We start from the raw sequence: 12273 nt of genomic DNA, 5'->3' as shown, positions 1-12273 counted from the left end.
ATGTACTGAAGCTATGACAGACATTTCAGAATTAGTACTCTGATAAGTAGGACACTTTGTTGAATAAGATCAAGACATGCATCTACAGCATGGGGCTTCACCTGAATGCCACTCAAATTTATTCTGCTCATATTTGTAAGTAATTTCTTAATACATGTAGCTTAATAGGTTTTGGTTTATGGGGTGGCACGTAACTCGGGAGGTAGAGCGGCCCGCTGGGGACTGTGAAGGTCCCCAGTTCGATCCCAGCTCCTGGCAGTGTGGTAAAGTGTCCTTGAGCAAGACCCTGAACCTCAGTTGCGTGTGGCACGGTGTCACGGCCGGCTCGACAAAAATGGAGGCACACACCAGAACGTAAGCTTTAAACAGTGATAATTTATTTAGAATATAAGGATAATACTAATGCATGGGATGTGGATGGTAGAGTATCAGTGGTGTGTGTAGTGAAATGTGTGAATGCAGGGGTGTTGTATGGTGTAAACCCAGGACAGAACTGAACCATGAGGCTGCCCCCACATGGCCAGAGCAAAAATAATTCCTAACAAACAAACTGAGGGGAGGGGCAGACTGTCCAGGACAGCCTAGGCTGTCACAACGGTGGCTCAGCACTGTCACCTCGTAGCAAGAAGGTCTCCTGGGCTCTCAGGCCTCTCTGTGTGGAGTTTGCATGTTCTCCCAGTGTTCGCAAGGGTTTCCTCCTAAAGAACCCAAAACGAAAAACATACAGAAGAACAGATGCTTATCAGTCTAGTCCCTGACCAGGACTGAGTACATGGTCCCCGGGCGCCACACCTAGGCTGCCCACTACTCCTGGCTGCCCCTGGAGGAGGACAGCTTGGATGGGAGAAATGCAGAGGACAAATTCCACCGGCGACCCTCGAAGTTGCATGTGTGTGTTGTGTAGGCTACTGTGTCGCCGCTCACGTGTGTGTAGCCTACTGTGTGTCACCATGTAGCTGATTAAAGCCCCCCCACCCACACACACAATCCTTGGGTCCTGTAATTACAATTATGTAATTAGATGTCATTATAAATGTATTTTCGTTTACACACTCACACCCAAGAGCACAATATTTTGAAATAGCTATAATTCATGTAATCGGGTGGATGGTTATAAATCGTCGAACCATGTTCTTTCTCTCTGAATGTCCTATCCATGTGGGCCCGCCCTCTGTTCTCTTTCGGCTCAAGGATTGGTTCTCTGGTTGTCTTTATCCGGCATCACACAATGAAAAGCCAATTCTAGTTAATACTATTGGTCACTTCGTATGTACGTACCAGAACCCGGATGCGCGGGAATCGAAATAAAATCTTCTGGGCAGCAAGTTCGCATTCACAACATTGGACTGCTTGACAAATCTCAAGGTAAACTAGTGGAAGTAATTTTAACAACCTTACAATAAAAACGTACATATTGCTCCGGCGGTGTTATTCGATACGTAAAGGATACGCTACTTGTACACTTCCATTGTGCGTCGTAGTTCATTGTCATCACACTGGCCTTTTCGATGGCATTTCCATCGCTAGCTAGCTAACGTTAGCTAGCCTAGCCTACTTATGGGTCCCAGGCTAGTAGTCTAGCTAACGCGTTAGCTAACTCACTAGCCAGCAACACGTGTCTTATCAATTCACTGTACACATTCATCGTTACGTCTTAATTGTGCCATCTGATTACAAATTACGTAGCTAGCTATGTTTTCTAACGACTGTTAATCTAATTAAGCTTTCTAGCTAGCTTAGCTACCGTAGCAACATAGTGGTTAGCTAGAAGCGGATGAACTGCGGTAGTTAGGCATCCAAGCTAACGTCGTTAGCAGGGACAGACACTTATCCAGATGTTCTCCTTCACTAGGTCCGAGTCTGCCGGTTGAACCATGTCCGACACACCAATATGGGAGCAAATTGGGACAGGTTTTGTGCAACACTATTATAATCAGTTTGACACTGACAGGACCGCACTCGTCGACCTGTATGTGAGTAACGTCAAAGTTCAGCCTTATCAAAATTAGTAACGTAGACTTAGAAACAGTATGTTGAGACCTCTGGCTAGCTAACGTTATATGGTTGTCTCTCTCCCATCAACACATCTGCAAAGTTGTGGTTGTCAGGCTATATTGAAATGAGAGCCTATTGGCAATTCTATTTTCGGGCTAAAACAATGTATGTTTATGTACCATTGAATCCCTAGGCTGATGGCTCCTGCTTGACATGGGAAGGAGTAGGATATCCAGGGAAAAATGCCATCATGGGAAAACTAAATGCAAGTGACCAGTCTCCATCCTTATTTCATACCTCACCAGCTGTGTAGGTTGATTGGGAGCTTATGGCTCTGTAGCGTTTGACCTTTGCATATTGTGTGCACCTTGTTGAACAAATATGCTTGCTTCTGTTACAGAGTTTGCCGTTCAAGACGATTAAGCACAGTATCACAGCACAGGACCACCAGCCCACGCCCGACGGCTGTGTTGTGAGCATGGTGATGGGGCAGCTAAAGGTAAACTCGGTGGTCTGGTTCTGAAAACATCAGGAAAAGTAGACTCTGCACACCAGAAATATGCTCCCAGGATTTTTTATTGACACCGAGGTGACGTTTCGGGCCACAAGCCCTTCTTCAGACAAAGAATACCAGCGGAGACACGCCTTAAATAATAGGCATGGGAATGCATGGGAAGGCCTAATTGTACAAATACGTTCCCAAAAAGTGTAAAAGTATGTACATGTATACAGTTTATATACAAATCAGAGTAATTTGCTACACCACTGGAATATCAGGTTCTGAAAACAACCACGTCACCTGACACCTTAGTAAATCTTGGGGGGGGGGAAATTACCAACATTTTGGTTGTAACGTTGACTGCTGTGAACTTCTGCGACGGAATTAACGAATGTTAGGGTTCTTTGATCCTTTTCTTAACACCCCTTCTCAAATTTGTGTTTGTAGAGGATGAATTGCATGTTTCTAATTTGGCTTCTTTCTCTTTAACAGGCTGATGAGGACCAAGTTATGGGCTTTCAGCAAGTGTTCCTGCTGAAGCAAGTTGGCAATGCTTGGATATGCGTGAATGAGATGTTCAGATTGGCACTACACAATTTCGGAGCATAGCAGGGATTATTAGATCCAGTAACTAGTGGCGCCCCCCTTAGCAGCAATGACCTCCACCAAACACTTCTTGTAACTGTTGATCAGTCCTGCACATCAGCTTGGAGGTATTTTGTCCCATTCCTGTTTACAGAACCGTTTCAGCTCATTGGTATTTCTGGTCCGTCTTGCATGAGCAGCTCTTTACAGAGCTAATATTTCAATTGGGTTAAGGTCTGTACTTTGACTTCGATGCCTCCAATATGATGATGAGAAGTTGTTAGTCAGGCATGGCAGTGTAAACTCCAGGCTCGGCGATCAAACCACACAGCTAGAGGAGGCTTCTGATTGGAAAGGCCAGGAGTCAGGGTCCTCAGACGCTGGAGATGGATTTTCTACCTGGCTGTCAACGACTACGGAGGACCAAATCTCCATATTAATAAATGCACATTTGTTTCATGAAATAAAGAAATAAATGCAGCAATAAACAAAAAATAAATGTGAGGAAATACAAAATGAAGTGCAAAAATAAAATACTTTATTCATATACAGCACTGTGCAAAAGTCTTGGTGTTGAGTTAAATTGTGTGGGTATGAACTTAACCACCCTGTTAAGTCTTTATTAGATCATAGGAATTTTTAGGACGGAAGGGAAGTGTTTTCTTGGGGAGTGGGCTGGGTGGTTGGTGTTGAGCATGGGTGTTAGTGGTGACTGAACAAGTGGGTATATGTAGCATAGATGTTAGTTTTTGCATTAGTTGTGTTTAAAGAAGTGGGTATAGCTTACTGTGGGTTCATGGATAAAGAAGTGTGTATAGTCCGTATACCGTCCACAACACTGCTGTTGAGGAAGTAGTAGTGGTTCCTGTCTGCCTGTTACCTCAGTTCAACATTGATTTTACCCTTTTTTGCAGGGAGGTTGGATGATCACCCAGAGCAAGTAGTTGGGGACTATTTAAAACAGACATGGGGGTCTAATTTACAGATTTATACAGATGGATAAAAAGATCTTTGTTGCCCTTCCTCACAGAAATGTTTGTATCGCGAAAACCTTTTTGCGAAGAAGTCTGTCTTCCAGGCTATGTGTAAGGGCCCTGAGGCGGTTAGGAAAGATGGTGACCGACCCCTCCCACCCTGGACACAAACTCTTTGAACCACTCCCCTCCTGCAGGAGGCTGCGGTCCATCATCAGGACCAAAACCTTGCAGCACAAGAATGGTTTCTTCCTGACTACAGCTGGCCTCATCAACAAGTCCCAGGACCCCCACTGCTACTGACTGGTAACTGTTGTTTCCCCTGTAGATTTGGTTTCTCTTTTTTTCTTAAAAAAATTGATGGACAGAAGTAAAACTCAGAATCACGCAATCGGGGAAAACCATGGATGTATTAATAGAACAAGAAAACAGGATCTGAGATTAAAGCAATACCTAGCGTTTTCTCGGAATTGCGCCCCCACAGGCTCTGCGAGTAAGTGCACTGTGTACTGTCCTAACGTTATCAGATGTCGGAAATGCCTGCTGCCTGCTATATAGCAGGCGAGGAGTAGCATGCTACTTAGTACCTACTACTCCACGAAAACGATATAGCAGGCGAAAGGTAGCAGGCACAGTTTTGAAGTAGCATGCTTCTCGCCTGCTATATAGCAGGTAGCAGGCATTTCGGACACGCTTTTTCTTTTTCTGGCTTCCTCCATGATGTTTCGCTTCGGTTTTCTCACCTCCGCCATGATATCATTGCGCTAAAAAACGCATGATATCCATAGACACTGGAATAGTTAGCTACTACTGTGTTGTTTAAGCACAACGTTGCACTTCGACTGAATGCTGCGTCCTGGGGGCACGAGTTTTAAAAGGTAATAAATGTCAATGTATTTTCTTTCTGAGTAGACTGTTTGGACGGTTCAGTTTACTTTTCGTAAATCTAATTGGAGAATAAGCACCAGCCATGTTTGTAAAGGTCCAAATATCGCAATGTATTGCTTTAAGGTGTAACTTTCGTTTTGGCCTGTGGAGGGCAGCAACATACTCTTAACGTCCAGTCTGTCTGTCGCAAATGTCAAAGAAGAAGAGGGTGTCGCACAATACATCCATGGTGTCGCAGTTTGAGACACTTCTGTTCCTGAAATGGAACACTCAAACCAGACGAATGTATGTAGTTTGTCCAAAGATTATCAGGTATAGCGCTCATTTGTTTTGAATATTAATATTTGGTTTTGAACTTAATGTTTTGTAAATGCGGATTGCTTGTGTAAATCAATGTAGTCAATGGTGTAACCCATTGATGATTCTGTTTAGGTATTGTGTATTGTGTATTAGGCTATAGCAGAGCAATATATACAATATAGATACAGACGGAATGAAATCAAAGCTTACGATTTTGGATGACCATGTGACATAGCCTAAACCTGAAAGATAGAAATAACCTATATTTGAATAAATCGCAATGTCATCCAACAAAAAAAAAGAGAGATCAGTGTGTGTGCATGCGCAACCTGTATTTTGTGTTGCTCCCCACCTGATGAAAGGGTATAGTCTTAGTTCACATAATCGCCATACCATCTCGCTGGTCTAGCTGTGCGTAATAAGTCAAGCGATGTTTATTAAGATTTTTTTTGCACCTCGTCAGTTGATGTATTTCATTTTGGTTTCAAAGCAAATCTACACATCTCTGACAACTTCGCTATAATAAAAGCGAATTTGGCTCAATGGCTCCCAAAGTAGTCTATTTTGCTGCAGCACAGGCGCCAATGAAAAATGTTGGTGCCAGCAGTCATGTGCTGGTGCTGGTGCAAGTAGCTGAAAAAGTTATTGGCACCAGTGGAAAATGTTAGTCTATAGCCCTGACTCTCACTGTGTTACTGTTGACCAGATAGGTGTATTTATGTTTGTTTATTTTCAAGAAGAAATTGAGATGATGAATTTATGTGGATTCTCGTTGGATTTAGAATGGCCACAAAGACAGAGAACACCACAACACAGAAACGGAAGAGGAACCGCTGCTCAGAGAAAACCCCCGACGCTTCGTCATCTTCCCCATCCAGTACCACGACATCTGGAAGATGTACAAACAGGCCCAGGCCTCGTTCTGGACGGTAGAAGAGGTGCTAAACTTACCATTCAACCTAAAACCCTGTTATAACCAAGGAGGATCCAACCTCCTTACGAAGAGTCAAGTAACTTTAGCTTTTTTCAGTTAACTTACTGTACATTGAAGGGAGAGAAAGTTGTTGTCTGTACAGTAGGTCCCAGGCTAGGGCAATGAACTTAATAAACCACCAATCAGCCACCCCTTGAACACACACACACAACTGAAATGTGTATTTGTGGTTTCTGACTGTGGTGGTGAACTGTTTGTCATAGGTGGATCTCTCCAAAGACCTAGTCCACTGGGATAATCTGAAGTCTGGTGAGAAACACTTCATCTCCCACGTCTTGGCCTTCTTCGCCGCCAGTGACGGCATTGTCAATGAGAACCTGGTGAGCAGGGTTTGAATTACTTTATACAGCAGCATGAGATGGCTGGAGTGCTATTTACTGTAGCTTCTAAAGTTAAACGAGGTTGTTTGGTTTTTAGTCATTGATGGGAAAGTATCCTAAAGCACTCCAAACTACTTTAAAGCCTTTAGTTTTTTCTAAATGATATGCCACCCAAATAAGTGCCTTTTAATGGTTCTTTTTAATTTCTTTATTTTTTAAAAATCAAGATGAATCTGAAATATAGTCTGGCCCCTCTGTGCTCTTGCATTGTGTAGTGTTGATATGGTCAAGTTTCTCTCTGATCAGAAGCTACTATAATCAGTGTATTGCTACTGACGCAGCTTCCTCCCTGTCCCGTAGGTCCAGAGATTCAGCCAGGAGGTGCAGATTCCAGAAGCACGATCTTTCTACGGCTTCCAGATCCTCATGGAGAACGTTCACTCTGAAATGTACAGTCTGCTCATCAACACCTACGTCAGGGACTCGAAGGAAAGGTGAGGTGACCACACCTTAATCTCAATCCAGTGACAACCAGTGGTCATCAGTGGTTGGAAAATCTTATCATGTTCCTCCATCTCTTGTTCCTGCAGGGATTATTTGTTTAACGCCATTCAGACTGTGCCTTGTGTGAGACGAAAAGCTGATTGGGCACTCCAATGGATAAATGACAGCAAATCCACTTTTGGTAAGTTACAATATGTACAATATGTATGTCTTTGATGTGTCAACGGCACTGCATCTAAATTCAATCCAACAGGTTTTGACAGTAAGAAAGAACAACATTTACATTAGACTCAAGAGCCAGTCTCTAAACACTGCGCTCAACTAGAGACTGAAGTTTTCGTTGCTAAAAGTGGGTGGAAACTAGAAACAATTTGAGAGATTGAAAAAAACCTGCATTGCAGAACCAATCCAACGTCTTTAAAGTTAAAGGCTAAAGGAGTAGTAAAGGGAAAATGCATGTTTAGCCCTCTTTTAAGGTTACTTATGATCACATACAATGGTTCAGATAAAAAAGTTGACAAAACTAGCACTTTTGAGAAAGTCTGATAATTGCTCTACCACCGTTTTGGTCATACAATGGATGGGGGTGGGCACCTTGAAAAATCTTTCAAAAACATGTTAAACTCTCGATTTCAAAGACAAGAAGCTCACCGAGGGGGTAATTGGTGTCCGTTGGTGTTCTGACATCAAATTCGCCGCAAAGTATGAATCCTTTAGGGTTTTATTGATCATTTTATGAAATCCATTGACTTGTATTGAAGCGACCATTGTAGATGTGTAGATCAATCCACAGAGGGGATTCAGGAAGCGGAACTACTTACGGTAGCTATTGTTATTGTTTATGTTGCTAGGCTACCGAGTTTACACACGTATGTGCTGCAACTAAATAGTTCTATGCTAAATATTTAAAAAAGCCTTTCCAGATGAACTTGAATCTTACTTTATGGCGAATTATATGTCAGAACGCCAACTAACACCTCTGTGAGTTTCTTGTCTTTGAAATTGAGTGTTTAACATGTTTTTTGAAAGATTTTTCACAGTGCCCACCCACATCCATTGTATGACCAAAACGGTGGTAGAGCAATTATCAGACTTTCTCAAAAGTGCTAGTTTTGTCAACGTTTTGATCTGAACCATTGTATATGATCATAAGTAACCTTAAAACAGGGCTAAACATGCATTTTCCCTTTACTACACCTTTAAAGGTTAAAGTCCCAATGATCGTCACACACCTGAGTGTGTGAAATTTGTTCTCCGCATTTGACCCATCCCCTGGGGGAGCGGTGAGCAGCAGCGGTGCCGCGCTTGGGAATCATTTGTTAATTTTAGGGCGGTCCTTCCTAATGGAGCAGTGAATGTTTTGTTTTGATTGTCCACTCCCAGTTTGTTTGGAGGACATAATTACCGGTAAAGCCGGTCCGTCATCCTATTGGAGATGTGGGCAGTGGCTCTGATTGGTAGCGTGGGTTTTCAGCTCTGTTCTAGCAACGATTTTCAGACTTTCAGAGGTGGAGACTTTCGGAGGTGAGATCTCCAAAGTCTGGCATCATGAGACTACATACACATTGGTCCACCCTCACTGCATAGTGCAATACACTGTATGTGTGCCTTTGATATTTATTTAAAACATCTCTGTGGTTCTTGATAGAATGTTCTTGTTTTTCAGGGGAGAGAATAGTAGCGTTTGCTGCTGTGGAGGGCATCTTCTTCTCAGGCTCGTTCGCTGCCATCTATTGGTTGAAAAAGAGAGGCCTGATGCCCGGTCTGACCTACTCCAACGAGCTCATCAGCCGCGACGAGGTTACAGTATATGTTCAAGATCGGCAAATGTAGTTTCCCCAGCATTACCTTATCTATAATTCTATCTGTCCTGTCTTTGCATTTCAGGGCCTGCACTGTAATTTTGCGTGTCTACTGTACAGCTACGTGGTGAAGAAGCCATCAGAGGACAGGATAAAGGACATCATCACCAAAGCGGTTAGCATTGAGCAGGTGAGTCAAGGTTTAACGAAAATATCTGTTCTGTAAGTTTATAACCTGCCTATAACATCCATGACTCCATACAGTATACTAACCCTAACCCCCATACTGTTGCAGGAGTTTTTGACAGAGGCTTTACCAGTCAATCTCATCGGGATGAATTGTTCTCTAATGAAGCAATATATCGAGTTTGTTGCTGACCGGCTGCTTGCTGACCTGGGACTGGCCAAGGTGTGTTTATTTTGAAATATAACTCCAAATAAGTTGTAATAGTTGTGTTGAAAGTGTAAATGTTAATTAAGAAGATACAGAAATCAGTATTATTATGTATTAAGTTAATAACTAGCATTTGCTTAAATATTTTGTCCAAGGTTTACCAAACTGAAAACCCGTTTGACTTCATGGAGTCCATCTCATTGGAGGGGAAGACTAACTTCTTCGAGAAGCGGGTGGCTGAGTATCAGAGATTAGGAGTGATGGCAAATAGGATGGACTCTGAATTCACTCTGGATGCTGACTTTTAAGCAGATTGTTACATTATTTATTTATTTAAGCCACATTTGTTGTACAAACAAATAACAGAAAAACAAAAAACAAGTCACTCACAGGAAACTTAACCAGAGTTTGACTTAACCAAGAATTTGAAACGCTTTGCTGTCATGTGCATTTATTTATGTTTTATAATAAAAATGTTTCTGCCATCTGGTTATTTAGACTTTTCACCCAATAGCTCACTTAAATTTAAGTTGATGTTTCCGGCGGTTCTGGAAATCTCTCTTGCAAGTGGTACCACGCCCGTTTGAAGACCTGGCCATCACCTTGAATGAGACCATAAACTCAGAAAAGCCTCTTGATAGGGAGTACGGCCAGCTCAATGTTCATATCCATTATACAGTAGGCCTACTTGTTATATTGTCACTTAACCTTAGAAGAGGTAGTATGACTCTTTCTCCTCTTCAGGTATCACTTTAGTTTGTGTTAAGGTTTACTAGCAATAGTGGGATATGCGGGCGTCCAGTTCATAGAGACGCATCGGTTACATTATTTATATATAATACATATATATCGGTTGCATTACAGTTGTTTTTGTGTGCAGGTTGTGGAGATGGGTCAGACAAGTGCATCACTGACTCAGAGCTCCATCTCCTGAAGTCTGGACCATGAGTGTCATTTTTGACTCCACCCACTGTTGTTTTTCATCCATCACTAGATCGCTCATCTATCAAAAACGCAGTATTTTTCCGGTTCAATGCCTATACCGTTGTTATATCCACCATGTTCCAGTTCTAATTGGGTTATAAATGAGGGGATGTGACACCCGAACACCCTGGTGTCTATTAGGCCTATCAATCAATCAATCAAAGCTTTATTTGTACAGCACATTTCATACACAGAGGCAACAATGCGCTTTACAGAGAACAAGGGAGGTGGGCATATGCCACCCCTACATATTCCAGAGGGAAGCAAAAAAACAGTATCACCCGGGGGCCAGATAAGTGAGCTGTAAAAATTCTTCCCTGACCCCTCTCAACAAGGCGATCGAGCAAGCTCCTGGAGTATGTTTGTCTAAGAACATTTATAAGGCAATAAATTACATTAAATTACATTTTCAGAGTAAGAGAGGCTAAAAACATCATAGGAGACACAGAATACTGGTGTGTGTTTGCCATGGCCCAGGCCTAAAGCCGGAAGTGGGCTGGTGTATGTCTGTGTGTACATGTGTGTGTGTGTTAACTAAATGCTACGACATCCACAGCAGACACAGGGGTATCTATCGGTCTCCGGGAGGTCTGCTGGTGACAGTGGGGCATCCACTGGACCTGGTTAGAAGATAGGAGGGAGAGAGAGAGGCACTAGGGAGAGAGAAGGCAGAACAGGGTTTGTAGCACACAGTCATAAAAGCAACACAGATATTAAAACAGGCAACCTGGAGCAAGCTCCTGGAATATATTTGTCTAACGGCTAAGAACATTTATAGAGCAATCAATTACATTAAATTACATTTTCAGCGCAAGAAAGGCTAAGAGCATCAGGTCCAGGCCTAAGCCGGATGTGGACTGATGTGTGTCTGTGTGTGTGTGTTAACTAAATACTACAACATCCACAGCTGTCACGGGGGTATCTATCGAACTCAGGGTGGTCTGTGGGCGACAGTGGAGCATCCGCAAATGAGGGGATGTGACACCCGAACACCCTGGTGTCTATTAGGCCTATCAATTGAACATTTTGTTGGTTTTATCTCCCAGCAGATTCCTTATTGTGGGAGACATTGGGATATCTTTATTGCACTTAATGAGATTAAATCCAGAGGGATGCGATTGCAAATTGGCCAATTTAACTAAAGAACTTAGATCATACAAATTGTCAATGTCTATTATGTTACTCCATCGCCAGATTTATTTGAGGAACGAAGACAGTTTTCGAACGATGAAAGCCTTTCTCCGAGGTGGCGTTCGGAAGCTGTCTTTACTTCGATGAGTAATAAAAACAAATCTGTTGATACAAACCGAGTGGAAAAAAATGTGAATGAGAAATGAATGGTTCCTGACATTGCGTGAGCAAGAGATCTGTATCACACCGGGGGCGGCTGTAGCTCAGTTGGTAGAGCGGGTCGTTCAATGATCGAAGGGTCAGTGGTTCGAATCCCAGCTCTGACTGTCCACATGTCGAAATGTCCTTGAGCAAGACACCTAACCCCAAATTGCTCCCAATGAGCAGGTTAGCACCTTGCATGGCAGCTACTGTGAATGTGTGTGTGAATGAGAGGCCATTGTAAGCGCTTTGAGTGCCGCTAAGGTGGAAAAGCGCTATATAAGTGTAGTCCATTTACCATTTACATCCTGGCCACCCACCACACATCCGTGTAGCCCACTGTAACATGTGCCCATAATAATTATCCACTATAATAAAGCGTAACTGAACTATTATAACAATATACATTGTTCAAATAGTTCAGTTAGCCTACGCTTTATAGTGGATAATAATTTTTGACATCAGTGTACAAATATCTTGTCGCTTGCCGATGATATCCAGACTTTTGAGAACGAGTCTTGAATTGACATATGTGACCTAAAGGGAAGTGCATAGGGCAGGCAATGAAATTTGTTCAAAACTATCAGAAGGACATCTGTATGCTCATCAGCCATAAAGCCAGGCTGGACCTGGCCTGGTTTTTGCCAGGCTGTCACTGTCAGGTTAAGCCCCTCCCCTGTTAGCATAGCGGTGGTGCTAGGC

General features: G+C 42.7%; 2 protein-coding genes across 2 annotated transcripts; both read left to right on the top strand.

Annotated features, from left to right (window-relative positions):
* The first annotated feature begins 1293 nt into the window (after positions 1-1293).
* Positions 1294-3597, top strand: nutf2l (nuclear transport factor 2, like). Its single transcript, XM_084455185.1, has 5 exons — positions 1294-1365; positions 1853-1973; positions 2189-2260; positions 2396-2494; positions 2987-3597. Exons 2-5 carry the CDS (start codon positions 1875-1877, stop codon positions 3101-3103), a joined length of 387 nt encoding a protein of 128 aa, XP_084311311.1. The 5' UTR covers positions 1294-1365; positions 1853-1874; the 3' UTR covers positions 3104-3597.
* A 1559-nt stretch (positions 3598-5156) lies between these two features.
* On the top strand, positions 5157-9635 carry rrm2b (ribonucleotide reductase M2 b). Its single transcript, XM_084455179.1, has 9 exons — positions 5157-5253; positions 6024-6179; positions 6439-6555; positions 6916-7049; positions 7146-7240; positions 8726-8859; positions 8947-9051; positions 9157-9270; positions 9411-9635. Exons 1-9 carry the CDS (start codon positions 5203-5205, stop codon positions 9561-9563), a joined length of 1059 nt encoding a protein of 352 aa, XP_084311305.1. The 5' UTR covers positions 5157-5202; the 3' UTR covers positions 9564-9635.
* Positions 9636-12273: the final 2638 nt, after the last annotated feature.

This window comes from Borostomias antarcticus (genome assembly GCF_949987555.1).
Source record: "Borostomias antarcticus genome assembly, chromosome: 21".
Lineage (NCBI taxonomy): Eukaryota > Metazoa > Chordata > Actinopteri > Stomiiformes > Stomiidae > Borostomias > Borostomias antarcticus.
This window is presented reverse-complemented; position numbering and strand designations above follow the sequence as displayed.